Source organism: Marmota marmota, unplaced genomic scaffold (genome assembly GCF_001458135.2).
Source record: "Marmota marmota marmota unplaced genomic scaffold, marMar, whole genome shotgun sequence".
NCBI classification, from domain to species: Eukaryota; Metazoa; Chordata; class Mammalia; order Rodentia; family Sciuridae; genus Marmota; species Marmota marmota.
The window spans coordinates 38,969,331-38,987,605 of record NW_026000082.1 but is presented as its reverse complement, the minus strand read 5'-3'; the positions used below and the strand labels follow the sequence as shown (position 1 = coordinate 38,987,605).

At 57.7% G+C, this 18,275-nt stretch overlaps 1 protein-coding gene across 6 annotated transcripts in view; it reads left to right on the top strand.

The window, feature by feature from the left end:
- Positions 1-18,275, top strand: part of Alpl (alkaline phosphatase, biomineralization associated) — a 43,686-nt gene that overhangs the window by 19,285 nt on the left and 6,126 nt on the right. For 4 of the 6 annotated variants that reach the window (XM_048816124.1, XM_048816128.1, XM_048816126.1 and 1 more), the window contains 6 exons: positions 8,271-8,437; positions 11,980-12,099; positions 12,348-12,463; positions 13,566-13,740; positions 14,363-14,538; positions 17,292-17,435. In XM_048816124.1, the coding sequence (XP_048672081.1) occupies positions 8,377-8,437; positions 11,980-12,099; positions 12,348-12,463; positions 13,566-13,740; positions 14,363-14,538; positions 17,292-17,435 (792 nt within the window). In that variant the 5' untranslated portion in view covers positions 8,271-8,376. Of the gene's footprint in view, positions 1-3,656; positions 3,924-8,270; positions 8,438-11,979; positions 12,100-12,347; positions 12,464-13,565; positions 13,741-14,362; positions 14,539-17,291; positions 17,436-18,275 lie in introns of those variants that run through there. The other 2 variants (XM_015485561.2, XM_015485562.2) reach the window with 2 other exon arrangements.

Here is an 18,275-nt window from a genome sequence, read left to right as displayed (position 1 = left end):
GCCCCGCCCTGAGTGCCCGGCTGGAGGGGGCAGAGGCAATGCCCAGGCCGCCTGGTCCAGCGCCCACTCTTGGTGCTGCTGAGCTGCCACTTCAGCCACCCGTCCCTGTGGGGCCGTCCTGCCACCACCACAGTCCCCACCCAGGGTGCTGCCTGCCCTCTGGAGCTCACGCCTGGTGGGGCAGCAGCCATCTGGCTGTCTAAGGCTCTGACGACTGCCACCAAGGTCTAGGGCCCAGGTTCTGGGGGCTCAGGGCTGGACTAGGGGGGACATCAGATGGGTGGCAGGGATCCCCTCAGTCTGGGGAACACAGCACACTAGGTGTTGAGGCTGGGGTCTCAGCAGCTTGGCACCCACACTTCTGGGCCCTCCCATACCTGTTTCCTGCTGGGCTGGGGTGCTGTCAGCGGCCAGAGGTCTGAGCCTTGCTCCATCCCCCACTCCTGGCTCCCCGCCCTCTGGGGAAGTCCCTCCTTGGATCTGACCTACAGCCCACTCTGACCAGCGCACATTCCTTTCCCGCCCCTTCACCCAGAGGCTGCTTAATGGCAGCCATAAATAACTTCCACCAGTAAATGAATAAAGTCCCGCCAGCAAGGGTGCCAGAGATGCTGGCTTGGTTGACAGGCAGATTCCACACCGCTCCCGGTGACCCTGCAGCTGAGACTTCTCTGGGCTGGTCTTCAGCGGGCTCCGGCCCAGGCAGCTGCTCCAGCCATCTGCAAGTCTGCTGCAGCAGCCCAGCCCAGCCCTACCCCATCCCTCCGCTCCCCGGGAGGAGCCTCTCTCCATCCTCAGCTCTGCGAGGAGCCAGGAAGACCAAGTAGAGCCCCAGGGACCAGGCTCCACTGGCCCCTGTGCGTCTCTCTGTCTGCAGGGGGGAGGAGCAGGGAGTCACAGCCCCTCCCAAAGTACCTCAGGTCATTACAAAGAACACTTCCATCCCCAGGAAAATCGCTCATGTACTCATCAGTCACCATCCTGTCCTTGGAACCACTGAGGACAGGACTTTTCCCACAAACACCCCATGATTTTTGCAACCTGGTACTTTTGGGAAATCACCCAGCGGCCCCTCCAAGCCCAGGTAGTCTGGAACTCCAGCTCTGGATGGGGCTCCCCAAGGACCCCGTGAGACCCGCCAGGCCCAGGCTGGGGGCGCAAGGTGATCCTCCAGGGGCCTCATCACCCTATGAGGCTGCCTTTGAAGGTGTCCCAGGAGCTGAATGAGTCAGTGAGGGTCCCTGGGTGAGCCTGATGCAGGTGTGACCCTGGGCGGGTCCTGTGTGGGGGCTGTGAGGGCCTGGCTCAGCATCTGTGACCCAGGACCATCCTCCCCGAGGCCACTGGGGCCTTGGTTCCTGAACCTGTGTGGGGACAGCTTGGCCTCGCTAGGGTTGCTGATGAGGATTATGTTAGTGCATGTCCAGAGCACCTGGTACACCTTGGTGCTCTCTTGAGTGGAAGACCGGTGTCAGACAGATTGGGAAACAGCTTCGGGGGTGCAGGGGCTGACCCTGTGTCACACAGCCAAGACATGATGGGGCTAGGGCTTGGACAGACCCGCTGGCCACCTGAGAGGGGACCCAGTGACTTCCCTGCTAAGCCTCAGTCTCCCCATCCGTCCCTGGGTTGCTGATCCCTCCTCCCGCGTGGCTGGGATTGGTGAGTGAGCTTCAGTTTGAGTCTAGGGACGGGACTGTGGGGAAGGCCCAGGGTCAGCAGGGGCAGGAGCCTGGCTTTCTGCTCTCTTGGTGAGCTCAGTGGCCCTTGTGGAGTCGGGAAGAGGGGACCTGCCTTGGCACCAGGAGGGTTGAAGCATCTCCCTGACCTGGGTATCGTCTCCTGAGGTTTCAGGAAGAAGCCAGGGCTCAGGGCACCTAGCTGTGTGTGTCCAGGGGCATCAGCTCTTGGCCTATTTCTGAGTCTGTGGGACAGGGACCATGGTCCCCAGCCTGACTTGTGGGATGTTCCTGGGACCCCAGAGAGACTGGGCAGGAAGCAGAAAGGGCACTCTGTGCAGGCAGCAGCTCATGCTCCATCCTGGGCCCTGACCCTCGGGTGACCACGGGCATTAGCACAATGATGAGGACCTCCCGCTGTCCTGGTGCAGGCCTGGTGCCCCCCCCCCCCCGTTCAGGGCCAGCAGCTGTGTTTGAACCCTTACGCCATCGCTACGCCTCTGAGCTTCTAGCTCCAATGGAGCTGGGCATGCTGTAGGTGCTCAATGAGTACAGCTGCTTCTATGGACATGGCGCAGCCTCGGTTTGGGAGTGGGCACATAGAAGGTGCTTTATCTGCACGACCTCATCCGTAATCTCCAGGTGGACAGTCTGTGCTGTCCCCATGTTTCCTGGGAACCTAGAACACAGCCAGGTATCCAGCAGGCACTCAGTAGTGAGGGACGTGTGGACAGAGGTGAATGACAAGCCTCAGGGCCCTCCCCTGAATGGAGCTGGAGTGGGGGAGGGGACCCCCCGGGTCACCCCCTCCCAGCTAATCACCAGGATTAACCTGGGGATAAGGCCAGGTCCGTGCCACTGACCAGGGCTCTGGAGCCAGGGTCCAAGACCAGTGGCAGTGGGTGCAGGGTGGTCCCTCCTGAGGGCTCCCTCCCTCCAGATGGCCTTCCTGGTGCCCACCCTGAACGTGGTCCTCATGGCCGTCCTCAGCTTCCTCCTCTTCATGCTGGCCCTGGGCCTGCTCTGCTTCTTGACGGGCCGCCTGGCCGGGCCACTCAGGTAGGGACACCCCCCTGCTGAGTGTTGTTCTGTGGGCTGAGTGGCGTGGGCTGGGGCTCCCTCTCCATGGCGGGAGGCTGAGCCTGGGGTGAGCTGGGTGTTCCCCGCAGTCGCTGGCCTTCTGCTCTGTCCCCGAGCTGTCAAGTGGGGCTGTGACGCCATGTGGCGGGTCACAGGGACAACGCTGAGCGTCCTCCGTTGTCTTCTGATGGTCCTGGATCTGCGGAGACTCAGGCTGGTTCTCACCGGCTCCCAGGTGCTCCGGGGCTTAGATGCTATAGTCCCCAGGGCCCAGCCTGGCCCCTCGGCCACCCCCATGTCCTGCCAAACAGCCGCTCCTCGGGGCTGTCGTAGACAGTCAGGGCACGTAGCAGGGCCTGGCAGAGAAGGCCCGGCGGGAGGCGGCGGGTGGCGAAGGGGGTGGCGAAGGGGCTGGCGGCACCGAGGCCCCATTCTCAGCTGGTGGAACTTGGCAGAGGGCAGTGGACAGCCGGGTCCCCCGAAGCCCCGGACTGGGCCCCGCCCCCAGGCTGCCAGAGGCCACTGGAGCTTCCTCCCAAGAGGCGGAGGGTCTGCGAGGAGGAGCCACGGCGCCCAGGTCCCCACCCCCTCTCCGTCCTGGGCAGAGAGGAGAGGGCACCTGGTCCAGGCCAAGCCCATCCCAGTGCAGAGCCCTGGGGCCCGCGCTCGGCCGCCCTGGCCTGGACGCACGCGGCCTGGTTAAGCCGCCTTGGCAGAGCGGCTGTGCGCCGGGCCAGGGGGCAGGTGGCCCTGGCTCTCCAGAGCCGCAGGCTGGGCACACGTGGCCACAAGGATAGCTACGCCCCCGCGGCCCCTGCCCCCCTGTTCTCCCTGAGTGAGCTCCCATTCTCGCTCCGCCCTTGCTTTATTGTCATCCCTGCTCCTTGTCCTCCCCAGAGGTCCTCGTGCTGAGGCGTCTAGTAGGTCCTTGGATTTGCACACGTCGCTGTAAGTCGCGACTCGCTGGCTGTCTGTGGCCGCAGCCCTCCGTGCTGAAGCGCGACCGCCAGGGTTGATCCTGCTGCCACATAGGGGCGCCTTCGCGCTCGGACTCCCGCATTTTCCCAGCTGTGGACGGAGAGCTTGACCACAGCGCCTGTAATCACAAGCCCTGGTGGAAGAGAATCTGCAACAGTTTTCCCAACAGCATGACGGTTTCCATAGGTTTGTGGCATAAAACCTTTTTCATAAAACCTTGGATGTAGCTCGGAGGTGGAGCGCTGGCCTAGCCAGGCCCTGGGTTCCATCCCCAGTACCAGGCAGGGAGGGAGGAAAAGGAAAAGAGAGAGAGAGCTTTTCAGTGCCCTGTTTCCCAAGGGCTGTTGTCCCCTATAGGTCTCTGTGCCCCCATTCCCTCCAGATGATCTCCTTAAGTTTCACGAGGCCACAACTGCTACCCACATGACCATGATTCCCAAATGTATGCCTCTAGCCAAGATCTCTCTTCCAAATGCCAACTGCCCATTCAATGTCTCCATTTTTTTTTTTTTTTTTTTTTTGGTACTGGGGATACAATCCAGAAACACTTTACCACTCAGCCCCAGCCCCAGCCCTTTTAATTTTTTTTTTTAATTTTGAGACAGGATCTTACTAAATTCCTAGGGCCTCACTGAATTGCTGAGACTGACTTCAAACTTGTGACCCTCCTGCCTCAGCCTCATGAACTGCTGGGATTACAGGTGGCCACCACTACACCCGCTCAGTGTCTCCACTTCTTAGAGACACCGCATACTCTATATGTCCAAAGCCAAGTTCCTGATTTTTACACCACAAACTCTTCTCTGCCTCACACCTCAAGATGCCCCCCCAACCCCCGATTGCCAAAAGGCTGGAAGTTCTCCCTGAATCTCAGGAACTAGAAGCTGGGGCAGTGGTGCATTCATTCCTGCAATCCCAGTGACTCCAGAGGCTGGAGGCTGGAGGATCGCAAGTTCAAGGCCAGCCTTAGCAACTTAGTGAGACCCTGTCTCAAAATAAAAACTAAAAAAAAGGGGGCTGGGGATGGAGCTCAGTGGCAGAGTGCCCCTGGGTTGGAATCCTAGTGCCACAAAAACAAATAAATAAAAAGGAAAAAAAAATACAGATTGGAAAAAGGATACAGGTTAAAAAAGGAAACACTGAAACGCTTGGTAGATGACATGATTATCTACATAGAAAATGCCAAGGAAGCCCCACCTACACACAGAATTCCTAGAATTAGTAAGTTTGGAAAGGTCATAGGATACAAAGTAGAACATGAGAACCTGCGGTACTTCTAGGTACCAGCGATGAACAATTTCAGAAACAATATCACTTATGATAGCTTCCCCAAAGTGCAGTCCAAGGTGCCCATGTTAACAACATATCCAGATCCATCTGCTGAGGACAAAGAATGCCCATCAAGTCAAAGAATCAGTGGAGAGAGGAGCTGTGTCCCTGGTGGGAAGACACCACACTGCAGTGACGTGACCTCTCCCACGCTCATCCACGGGTTGCATACCATAGCAGTCAAAGGGTGAGAGCACACAGATTGGGGACCGCCAAGTTTAGGGATAGGGGGACGGCTGATCACCAAGAGATTGCGCCAGAGGCTTTGGGGCTGCCCAGCTGTCCTGGGTCTTGCCTGTGGGGTGGTAAGAAGAATCTACTCCTGCGTCAATCTCCCATCACCAGTTGAAGAAAAGGAAGCCCTGTCCAGGGGGGTCACTGGTAGTCGCCACATTGCTAATTCTGGAATCAGAAGGCCTGTGGTCAAGGTTCTGAATGCCACCTTGTCGTTTGTAACCTTGAGCAAGTGGCTTCTCCTCTGAGAGCCTTGGTCTGTAAGAGGAGATCATCAGTTCTCTGTCCACGGCAGGGGCCATCAGTGAGGAGTCATAGTGAAAGTCTTACACACCATGGAGGGCCGTGCGGGCCTGTTTGCACACTGTCTCGGTCCTTTATAGATCATTTCTATAAACTCCCGAAGAGTAACTTTTTTTTTTTAATACCAGGATTGAACCCAGGGGTGTGCAACCACCGAGTCGCATCCCCTGCCATTTAAAAAAAAAATTGAGACAGGGTCTTGCTAAATTGCTCAGGGCCTTGCTAAGTTGCTGAGGCTGGCTTTGAACTCTCCATCCTCCTGCCTCTGCCTCCCAGGCTGCTGGGATTACGGGTGTGCGCCACCGAACCCAGCTCCAAAGAGTAACTTTTACCCTATTGAAGTATAACACACACCCAGAAAAGTGTCCCTAGTGTGAACTAGCAGCCTGTTGGATTTTCGAACAGAACCCACTGGCGTGACCAGCACCCCGATCAATCAACAGCGCAGCTGCACTGGGAAGCTCCCCCGTGCTCCTGTCAGCCTCCACACCCCGCAGGGGAGCTTTGTCCTGTCCTCTGACGCCCTCCATGGGGTTCTGTGCTTTGGATCATGGAAGCCACACTGTAGGTGCCCTTAGTCATCTTCCCTGGCTCAAACATAGCCATGTTGTTGCACGGAGCTGTCCATCATTCCGACTCCACCCTCGGGGGTCCAAGGTCATAATCCCAGTATGTTGTTCCAGCCTGATGTCGTGGGCACTGTGAAGCGGCCCTGAAGAGGGCTGATGGCAAGGCTCTGTTGGAGCGAGGTGGGTCAAAGGGCTCGTGTATGATGCTCAGCTTTGCGGGGTGCTGCTGGCTCCCCAGTGTTGTACCTGTCGACGTTCCACCAACCACGCTCCAGTCTCCCCAACACTTGCACTTTTCTGCACACGCAAAAGAGAGATTTTTGGATGCTTCTCCCCTCCCCCGCCAACTCCTCTCTCCCCACTCCCCTCCTTAGCGCCCTGGCTTTCCACTGGGGTAAATATTAACTGTGCCAAGCACAGAGATCAACAAAGGCAAAGTCCCTGCCCTTGGGTATCCCCTGAGCAGAGGCCCAAATGGACCAGGAAAGAAACGTTTTGAAATCAGAGAAGTACTTGAAGTGAGTAAAGTGGCCTGAAGTTCAGAGGTCAACATCGGGATGAGTGACAGTCCTGGCGGCCTCCTAAAAGGGGGAACTTTGGTTTTTTTAAACTATGGTGAATAATGATGTTTTAATACATTTTATAGCAATTTAATGATATTTCTTCTGGTCGTAGAATTTGCTATAGAATGTTTAGCAACTAAAGTCAAAGAAAAAATTTGGAAATCATCTAGAATTTCACCCCTCAATGTCAAGTGCGGTCAGATGTTCGGTGTGCACCATTTCCTTTCAGTTCCGGCCCCCTCTGCCCACAGTCCTGCCCCAGGACCCTTGTCATTGAGGTTGAAACACAACCCCTTTCTCTAGGGACAAGAGAGACTTCTCATCTTTCACAACACCTTTCTAACGGTGGTATCTGTGTCATTTCCTTTTCCCAGAGCAAATGGAATAATCATTAAAATCTTGGTTTTGGTTGAAATAACTATTTCCCAGTGAAACTCTTGCCATGTAAAATTGCACATCGGTTCACACACAACAGGGCTAGTTCATTTCTCAGCTGCCAGTGGCGTTGTCCCTTGTGATCCCAACAGGATGACCACGGTTTGAGAACATTCTTAAGCCATTAATACATGCTCATTTCAGGCAGCTTGGAAAAAAAAAAAAATTAAAGAGGAAATAATCATTCGTAGTCCCACCACCCAGAGAAAAACCGCAACGGTCCGTGTGTTTCCTCCCGTCTTTTTTTTTTTAATTAATAATACTGTTCAAAATATTATGAAACTGGGCTGAGGATGTCACTTGTGGCTTGCCTACCATGCATGAAGCCTTGGATTCAACCTCTAGCACCAAAGAATGAATGAATAAATAGACAACAAATAAATGTCACATCCCAACACAGAAGAAAATGTAAGAAATATAGAAAAGACAATGAAAAAAATAACCTAAGTTATCTATAATGTGGCCACCCAGAATAGCTACCCTGACCAGCAGCCTATTCCCATAATTCCTCCTAACAGCTTCTACGTCTCTTATCAAAAATGACCCGCTCTAGAAGAGAATGTAGCAAACGGGTCCCGTGGGAGCAAAGGTCCCTATTGGAAAGGGCATCAAAAGTCTCAAGAACATCAAAAGGTGTTTCAGAACAGGCCTCTCCGGGAGTGGTCTAGGAAACAGCAGCATCCGAATCGCCTGGGAACTGGGAACTCCAGTCAGAGAGTCTGGGCTGGAGCCCGGGGATGCTTACCAAGCCCTCAGGAGGCCCTGAGGCAAGCCACAGCTGAGGAGCACTACACAGAGAGCCTGCATCCCGGCCAGGGTGGATTCAAAGTGGGAGTCTCCTGGGAAGTGGGGTGGACCGACTTTGCAGCCCAGAACCTATTTATCCTTATGCAACTATTTTTGTGATTTCATTTCTAGAGAGAGAGAGAGGGAGCCCACCTGGCTTTGGCTCCCAATGGCCAACCCCATGCGGAGCCTGTAGTAGGTGCTCAGCAAACACTGGTGGAATGAAGCAAGTTACGAACACCTAAATGGAGAATTGAACTCCAGAGCGGTGCCCCCACATCTATTCTTTGTTTTTTTTCCCTTCTAATTTCTAGGATTGGAACATCAGCTAACGGTTGATCACTTCTCCTCCTCCTCCATATCCACCCACATCCTCCGCATCTCTGGGCTCCAGAGAGGAAGCAGCTCTTGGGGTGCGCCATGATTTCACCACTCCTAGTACTGGCCATTGGCACCTGCCTTACCAACTCCCTAGTGCCAGGTAGGACTGGGGGGCACAGGTGGAGGGCGGGGAAGGCCTGGTGCAGGTGGGGGGGGTAGGGTGAGGGCAGGCGAAGTCATGGAACCATCCAGGGTCTTTGAGAATTGAAAACAAGTGTGCAGAGCCTGAATCTCGGCTCTGCCCCTGCATGTGCTTCGGTGGCCAGGCCCCTCTTCCTCCCTTTGTGTTAGCCTATGCTTTGACTGGGGTCCTCTCCTCCCCTTTGTCTGGAATATAATGAATTCTGTCGACTCCTCCAGGTCCTGGCTTTGCTCACATTTCCTCGTGGTTTGAGTCCTTGCTTGGGAACTCATCTTGGATGGGAGTTTTGTTTGGTCTTATCTTCCTGTTGGAGGTGCATTGGAGGGGTCCCTACCCTGTGGTCTTGACCTTGATCCTTTCAGGGCCTGACAAGTTCTCATGTCAATCTCTCCGTTTGCAGATCTTACACTTCTAAATTCAAATCCCCACTTAGACGCGTGGATCTGCAGTGGCGTTTCCCTTCCTCGTGGCTGGCTCTTTCCCTTCCAGTTTCGAGGCCAACTGTGTCTATTATTACATCAGCTTCTGTCAGACCTGCATCTGAACCGCATCCCAGGGTTCCTCTGCGGCAGCTGCTTACCTCCCTGGTCTTGAACTTCCTCCTAAATTCTGCCTCGTGGGGCTTTCCCGCCCCTCTCTCCTTCCTTCCTGAAGCCGGAGCTGGTTGGGGCTGTTTATCTTTCTCAGCGTTTCTGTAGCTGGCGTCGGAGGGGCGAGCCTCTCCTGCTGTCCTTCATGCGGCTGAAATCCCCACTTGGCCCCCCGAGCCTCAGTTTCCCCATCTGTGCAGCAGAGATAACGTTCCCCCTCCCTGGGACTGCTAGGGAATGACGTGGGACATTCACCGCCCAGCGGGAAGTGGACACTAGGTGAACATCAGTCTCTTAGGAAAATGATAGACAGGGGTGCAGAGAGGGCACTGACCCTGCAGTCAGTGGCAGGGCCCAGGATAGACCCCAAGCATGGCGGGATTCCCAGGCCAGCACGCCATCTGACCTCACCTTCCTGTGTGGACCCCTGGGGACCCAAGGTCACGCTGATGGAAGTCCTGGCTTTCTCAGCACCCACAGTCCCCCTGGGTGCAAGATGGGTCGGTGGATGAAAAGCAGCAAATGAAAAAGTCTTCAGCGAGTAGCAAACCCCCCTCCCCCATTCCGCTCTTGACCTTCCGGGCACCGGCACTGCGTTCCCTTCCCCAGGTATGACTCGTGGGGAGGGCAGAGACCTTCAGTGTACGCTGTGATGACCCTTTACCTGTACTCACACCCGGTGACCAGATTGGAAGATCATTCGCAGGCACAGGACAGGACATCAGTGGGACTCTCTGGGCCCCTCCCCCAGAGCCCCCTCCAGAAGCCACAGGAGCAGGCTTCCTCCGGCTGCCACCGTAGTCTTTTGCTGTTTTGAGTTTCCTGTGCATGGAGCCTGCTTCAGTCCACTTTCTCGCTGTGCTGACCGAAAGACCCGACAAGAACAATTTTAGAGGAAAAGTTTATCTTGGGGCTCAGGGGTTCCGAGTTCGTCCCTGTCGGGATGGATGCGCTGATCAGTTCAGGTCTAAACTGATCACTTCACCTCGAAACTCTCCTGCATTGGCTCCCTCGTCAGCTTTTGGGGGACACCTCATATCACAGAACCATATTCTACACACTGAGAAGGACTCCACTGATGTAGCCTCCTACCTTAGGCTTTTGCAAGTGGCATTTAATAGTCTAGAAACAGTGGCCTTCTGGGATTCAGGTGTCTCAAGCCATCATGGCTTCAGCCAGATCTCTGATGATTAAGACAGTTTGACACTCATTGAACCCTTTCAGGGAACAGGCCCCGGGGCTGCTCGGGTGACAGACGGGTTCTGCTCTCAATGCAGGAGCAAGCACAGCGGGACCCGGCAGGCTGGTGGCAGAGCCCGTGCTGAGAAGGCAACGGGTGCAGGGCAGTCTGGCCTCAGCCAGGCTGCTGGCGGCAGGTGGTCAGGATGGGGACAAGTTCTTCACCTTCTCAGTGCCACCCCAAGGGGCCAAAGAGGCTCTGTGACTGTGATGTGCAGAGGAAGGCAGGAGGGAGATTGGAGCCAGGTCACGTGGCAGCCAGGTTTCTCCCTCAGAAATCCCCAAACTGCCTGTGGGCAGCCATCAGCCCCCGTTTCCTGAGAGAGAAACTTCAGGGGACAGCACTTGCCAGCACACAGCGGGATGGAAAGGCCACGGCCTCCAGATTCCCAGCTGGGGACTTGGCCTGTACGGTCTGAGACAGGGGACTTGGCAGACATTTCCAGAAAGGAGACGGAGCTGGGCTCCCTGGTGGAGGCGGCAGGCAGAGGGGCTGGGCTCCGGGGCCGCGCAGGGCCACTCCTGGTGGGGCGCGTGGGCATGCTGGGCCCAGGGCTGGAGCGGAGCCCTGCACCTCCTTGCCCGTCCGTGCGTGAGTGACCCCTTCTTCCCTGGTGCTCTCCTGTAGGCTTCTCCTGCTGTGGAGGACAGGAAGCTGTTCCCAACCTCCACCAATAACTGTCTCTCTCTGCTGGGAGCCTCCAGATTACACGCAGATGCGGCTGCGTGTGAAGCCCTTGGCCGGCCTCCCAGAAACCATGCACACGAGGGAGAGGACCCTCCCGAGAGGCCAGGGAGGAGCCTCATGTCCCCAGCCCTGGCCTTGGTCCTGACCCTCCACCTCTCAGACCTCAGCCTTTCCCCCACTTCAGGGGGGGCGCCACTGAGAGAGAATCCCTGAGGGACTCTGCCTCCAGGCTTCTAGGTCCCCACAGGCAGCTTGGATGGGCCCCAAGTAGACGAAAACGCTGCGTTCAGTGGGAAGTTCTGCACCCCCAGGGAGGGGACCCGAGGCCTCTGCATGGATCAGGGGAGACACTTGCCCCATTTGACAGGGGAGGAAACCGGCTCAGGGAGGTCACTTGCCCAGTCATGCGGCTGGTACTTGGCACAGCCAAGGTTTAGACTGAGGTCTGTCAGGTGCTGAGGCTGTGGATTGATTGCTAGATGAGACAGACAGACAGACATTCCTCGTTTATCTCAAAACCCTAAAGCACTGTCAAAATGGGAGTTATTGGTGACGAGCGGGGGACGGGCAATCGGAGCCTGCCCTCCTTGCTGATCTGTCCTACCAGGACTGATGGTGTGATCTCTTTAAATTTGATGCATTTGACAAAAGGCAAGTCTTGTGTCCAGTGCTGTCACCTGGTGGGTTTCCTGCTGAACCTGCCGTAATGACTAAGCTGAGCAGAGTTTATAATTGATGGCTGGACACATCTGGGGACTCCTGCAGTTGGAAACAGTTTGTTCTGTTGAATCAGTTAAATGTTACCTTGTAATTGCTCTAGCACCTGTTTATAAACCACACGAGTTGTCTGAGGTGGGCGAGCATCGTGCCCTCCCGAGTTCTGACTTTCCAGCCCCCACCAGTGAGGTGCTGGGGTGTCTGTAAATCCGGGGATAGGAGGCTGTCCCCCAACCTCCACCAAATAACTGCCTCTCTCTGCGCAGAGGAAGAGAAAGACCCCAATTACTGGCGAAATCAAGCTCAGGAGACCCTGAAAAATGCCCTGGAGCTTCAGAAGCTCAATACCAATGTGGCCAAGAATGTTATCATGTTCCTGGGAGACGGTGAGGCCGGGGCCCAGGCAGGGAAAGGGGCTGGTGTCCAAGAGGCTGGGCTCTGGGGAAGGGGGCTTGCAGAGGGGGTCAGGCTGGGGACCTAAGAAGTCTGCTCTGCCCAGCAGCCCCCGAGAGGTCTGGGGAGGGGAGGAGGAGAGGGGCAGACCTGTGACATTTCCTGCTCTGGTGCCCACTGCCCCTAAAAGCTGCCTGGGGAGGCCGGGAGCCCAAGAAACTGAGTCCCCCCCCCACAACAGGGATGGGTGTCTCCACGGTCACGGCCGCCCGCATCCTCAAGGGTCAGCTCCACCACAAACCTGGAGAGGAGACCCAGCTAGAGATGGACAAGTTCCCCTTCGTGGCCCTCTCCAAGGTGAGCCCCAGCCCTGGGGCCCTGGCCCAAGCCTCCTACCTCTCGCTTGGGCTGCTTGGAGGAAAGAGCAGGAAGATGGCATCCTCGGTGTCACTATGGGTCCCCCACTGTGCAGCCACTTCCCAAGCCTGATTTTGAGCCTTTTAACTTATAGATTCTAAAAAAAAAAAAAAAAATATTTGTGCTGAAGTGTGACATAACATGGAAAAAAGTGCCCATGGAGCAGCTTGAACATCCCTGAGCTTCAGGGTCTGTACACCCAGCACCCAGGTCGAGTAACTGGGTGTGGCAGCAGCCAGAGGTCCCCCAGGCCCCTGCAGCCCACCCAATCCCGACAGTCACCACGATCCCGACTGTGTACTGGCCTGTGTTTTTGGTGTGTCCTATACAGAGTGGCCCTGGCTCCCTCCCTCCCTCCCGGGCCATCGGGGATTTCATTAGGTCACTGGAGTAAACTGTCTAGTGTTGGGAGCGCTAAAGCACCTGTTCCAGGAGGGGGCAGAATAATCATCCCAGATACTCCATCAGGCCTCCTCGAGGGGAAGAGTGGGATTGGGTTCTTTTCTGTGCCTCTGGGGAGCTCCCGGGCTGGTGAAGAAGAGAGATAGGCAGGTAGATCTGGGTCTCTGTTGGAGGTCAGGATGGGTAGGAGGCACCTGGCAGGAGCGTGGCAGAGAGGTCAGTGCTGGTCTCCCGGCCCCTTCCCCTCCCCCGCCTCCCTAGGCCCCCCAACTCTTCAGGGACCCCGTTCAGCTCCCTTCTCTGAGACTCTGTTCCCAGGCTCCTTGCTGGCTGCTGCAGCCCCAGAGACCCAGTGCGAGGCTTTTGCTGACCCAGCCTGACCCCCATGCCTCTGCCCAGCATCTCCCCAGAGCTTGGAGGCTTTGGCTGCTGCCCGTCACTGCCAGGGCTCAGGCAGCAGGCAGCAGGCAGCTCAGTTAGATGACCCTGGGCCTCTGCAGGGGCCTCTGGCAGCGGGGCCCAGCCAAGCCTGCAAAGGGCCTCTGGCATCCTCCACACCTGGTCCCCATGGCGTGAGTGGAGGTGGGTGGCAGAAGGAGGGCCAAGGCCGGCCACCCCCAACGCTGCCCCCTGCCTTCAGACGTACAACACCAACGCCCAAGTCCCCGACAGTGCTGGCACTGCCACCGCCTACCTGTGTGGAGTGAAGGCCAACGAGGGCACCGTGGGGGTGAGCGCGGCCACCGAGCGCACCCGCTGCAACACCACTCAGGGGAACGAGGTCACCTCCATCCTGCGCTGGGCCAAGGACGCTGGTGAGCCTTGGGGCAGGGGCAAGGGGTGAGCAGCTATGGGAAATGGCCATGCTCCGTGGCTATCTGGGCCTCAGCCATTCTGACCAGAGAAGGTAGAGAAAAGCTCTCCAGGGCTCCAGCTGTCCGCCAGAGGGTCACGAAGCCCCTTCCAGGACAGGGAAGGCCCGTGGTCCCGGCTGCTTAGATGTGGCCCCAGCTCAAGTCCCTGGGTCTGTGCATTCGACTGTAAAATCGGACTGAAAACGTAGCCCCTTGTAGATTTGAATGAGGAGGAAAGCTCGGAGCCCAGGCCACCCCGAGGGAATCCATGGGGTCCACTCCTTCCCCTTCCTCCTGGGAATTAAAGGCCTACCCCAGGGACTTTGGAGTCAAGGGACAAAGCCAAAAGACCCAGGTGATGGGACCTTGCTCCACCTGAGGGCCCAGGGATTCCTGCAGGAGGTTCCTGGGGTTGTGGATGGAGGGGGACCCCACCACCCTCTTTGGGCAGTTGCCCTCTGCCTCATGCAGTCAGGGAAACCCAGGCCCAGGCAGTCAGAGGCCAGTCTTCAGCCAGCAGAGGGAGGGAGACGGCAGCTGATGTCCCCACCCGCAAGTGGCCAACTTTTCCTCTGAACCTCAGGGAAATCCGCGGGCATTGTGACCACCACACGGGTGAACCACGCCACCCCCAGCGCCGCCTACGCCCACTCAGCCGACAGGGACTGGTACTCAGACCACGAGATGCCCCTGGAGGCCCTGAAGCAGGGCTGCAAGGACATCGCCTACCAGCTCATGCACAACATCAAGGACATCGACGTGAGTGGGGATGGGCCCGGGCAGGGCAGGGCAGCCCTGGGCTGGCCCAGGAAAGCCGCCTGGCCCGGCTCCCCACACACCTGGGAGGGCTCCCAGCCCAGTAGGGGATTTGCGGTCGGGGCCGGCAGGCACTGTTAGGATTTCTCTGCGACGGGGCTGCAGGGTGAACCCTCAAGTGACCGCCACCACAGCCTGAGAACCAGGCCCCCGGGATCATTCGTGAACTAGAACCTGGGGCCGTGCTGCCCCCTCACCAGCTCTGGGAGTTGAGGGTGACACAGTGACCCTCTGGGGAGGACCTGTCCTTTTGCTCGGTGTGTGGCCTAGGGTCGGCCCCTTAACTTCTTTGAGTCTCCCCTTTCATCTCCTCCTGAATCGGACCTACCCCGGGAGCCTGTTGCAAGAACCGAGTGAGCTTATCCCTGGGACATTCCGACTGGCCCGGTCCTGCGGGTTCTCGGGACGCTCTCACGTGACAGCACATGTCCTTGCGCCAAAGCGTGCACTTGGGTGTGTGGCGTGCGCAGGCCTTGCCTGCACACCTGTTCTTGAGTGAGGATTTCTGTTTTGTTCCAGTGCCTCTTACCTGCTGCAGGGTACCCGAGGGGCACATCAGGGAGACTTGGATCCCCTGAGCCTGGAATGGGGGGATGCGGGGAGGCTTAGAGGAAGCCTCAGGCCCCCTCACCTGCTTCTCCCTGCGGCCACACTGGCCTGCCCTCTGTCCTCCATGCAGCACCCCCTAATTTCCGGGTGCCACCTGGCCCTCTACAAACATCTTCCCTTTCCTGAGTGGCAGGGGAAGCCCCCTTGCAGGACAGTGGTCCTGAAGACCCTCGCGGCCTCCACCGACGGCCCTCCCCTCCCTGAGCCTTGGTCTCCCCACCTGTGCGCTAAGAACAGCGAGCCCCACCTGCCGGCTCCCAGGGCCTCTGGAGGCGGCCACGAGGCCGAGTGTGAGAACTGTGTTGTACCAGCACAGGGTGGTTACCAGCTGCTCGCAGGGGAGGGTTGGCAGGAGCAGCCCACGTGGGGCGCCGGGAGCTTAAGGTCAGCCTGAGTAGAGGGAAGATGTTTGGGGTGGGGGGTGGGGGGTGGCGAGGGTGGGGGTGTCCGCAGGGACCACGGGACATGGGCCAGGGAGTGAGTGAGGAGGGGGCTGTGTGCCACCCCCTTCCTCCTCTCGCTCTCCTCTCCCAGCCCCATGGGCCCCTTCCCCACAGCCACTCCGGAATCCCCAGCCCCCAGGCTATACATGAAACAAAACTCCCGGTGTCCGCCCTGAAAATAAATATCTTGCTTAAAAAAAAGAAAGAAAGACACAAACCCAAACCCCAAAGCCAAACAGCAAGCCTGTTATTTGGGAGTTTAATGAGCCCGTGTGAAGTCTCTGCTGGGATTGGAAACTATGAGGCTCCAGCAAGAAGGCTGGGGTCTCCATTTCCCACTCTGAAAATGCCAAGGGTCAATTTCTGTGGGAACGGTGGGAGGGAGGGCAAGGGACCCATGACCTGGGGTCCCCTTCTCCTTCTACCCTCACAGCCACCCCTCCCCAGAGCTTCGCCCTCCTGCAAAGCACCTCGTCCTTCTGGAAATAGCTTTCATTGTCACTTGGTGGGGACCCCCTCCTTGGGAAGCTTCCCCGTGGGTGTCGGGGGGCCGTAGAGGACCCCTGCACTTCCTCCTGGGATAGTCGAGTGGACGTTGTTCCCAATGTATAGATAGGGAAACTGAGGCTCGGCCAGGTTAAAACAACAGGCCCTTGATCAACAAGCGAGCGAGTCTGGATTCAAACCCGAGTACAACTGCAAAACCCAAACCTTGTCCAGGTCCCGTGACCCCTGCTGTCCTGGGGCACAGTCCCCAGGTCTCCCGCTGGCTGGGACACTCCCTTTCCACCCCACCAAGCCTGAGGTGGGAAATGGAGTGAAGGTAGAAAAAGGGCCCATGAGGTGCCAGGCCTGGGGCAGTGGCCTGGGCTGGCACCCACGGTGACAGGAGGACACCGGTGTGGTGGTCACTGCGGGCGGCGACTGTTATGCTCTTGGCCCTTGTCTTAAAAATAGTCAGGACTTCAAACATGGACTCCCAAGGAAAACAAACAGTCCCGCGTCCGTCTGCCCGCTCACGCCAGCCGCGGCGGGTAAAATTAGCCCAGTGGTGACTACACAGCCATGCGGCCGTCCCCACTGTTGGCCCAGGCCGCAGGGGCTGCTCCCAGCTGGGCTGCCCCAGAGACCTCCCTGTCTGGGGCCGCTCCCTGAGCACATGCTGCTTCTCACGGTGGGAGAGGAGGCCCCTGGAGGCCCGTCCTGGGCTCAGCAGACCTGGCAGGGCAGGGATGCTGGAGGCGAAGAAGCCCTGGGTTCAAATCCTGGCCCTCCCACTAGGCTGTGTGGCCTTAAGACAAAGAAATCACATTTCTGTGCCAGTTTCTTCATGGGGAAATGATGGGCGCCTTCGGGGCTCAGTGCCTGACACGCAGGGCTTTTCTTCCATGGGTGGAAGCTGGCGTGTCAGGCTCGTAATGAAGTCATCGGAAGCTCCAGTCTCACCCAGAAGCCCCAAAGCAGCGATTTCATCTCCCAGGCTGAAAATGTGGAGGCTCAGAGAGGGCTGGACCCGGGACTCGGGGACTTGGGAAAGTCTCCCACCTCCCCAGGGACCCCAGGAATCCAGCTGAACAGGCCAGGGCCGTGGGGCTTCTGGACATCTTGGAACCCCGGCATGCTGATGGCTCCTGTCCCCTTTAGGTGATCCTGGGAGGTGGCCGGAAGTACATGTTCCCTAAGAATAAAACCGACGTGGAGTACAGGATGGACGAGAAGGCTGGGGGCACGCGGCTGGACGGCCTGAACCTCGTGGACATCTGGAAGAGCTTCAAGCCTAAAGAGAAGGTAGCCCGAGCAGGCGGCTGGGGGACCCTGGGCTGGGGACCCACTCTGTGCCTCAGTGTTCTCTGTGAATAGGGATCACCACCTGTCCCTTCACGGGTTCTAAGGGACCAACAGTCCTGTGACTGGCACATAGTAGGTGATCAACTGGTGTCTTCCTGCAGAGGAGGGCACAGAAGCCCAAGGCGCAAGGATGAATCAGACCCAGGGAATGTCCTATGCTCTGATGGCGGGCAGCCTGGGGTCTGCAGGCACCCAGAGGGGACAGGCCACGAGGGAAGGGCCCGGAAGTCCCTAGCAAGTGGAAGGCAGGGGTGGAAGCAGTAGCCCTGGGCAGATGGCAGGAGGGCACAGGAGTGTGTGAACCAGGGACCTTTGACCAGGGGAGGGAATGGGCGGGGCTTGGAGAGGGTCCCAGGCTGTGGCTCTGGGAAGAGGCTCTGTCCCTTTAAATCTGTACGGTGCGCCTGCTTAGGGCAGCTGGGGTCTGGAAATGACTGTGGTCAGGCTGAAGACAGTGGGGAGCAGCCTGGCAGCCGCTTTGATGTCACTCTGGGGTTGGGTTTCTCAGGGTTCCAGGACTGGCCCCTGGGGAGGCGTGGGATGAAGCTAGGCCAACAACTAGGTGGGGACAGGGCCCAGCTATGGCCCCCAGGGTCTGGGGCGGTGTGGGACTGAGTGGCTTCTGGCCCTTTTCTGCCTCCTGCATCGGCTCAGGCTGGCCAGAGACACCACCCCTCCCAGCCTCAGTTTCCCCACCTGGAACATGGGGCCGAGCTTCGCCCTTCTTGCCCTGGCACTGCCTCTCGAGCCCCGAGATGGGGAGGGGCCATACCATGGCCC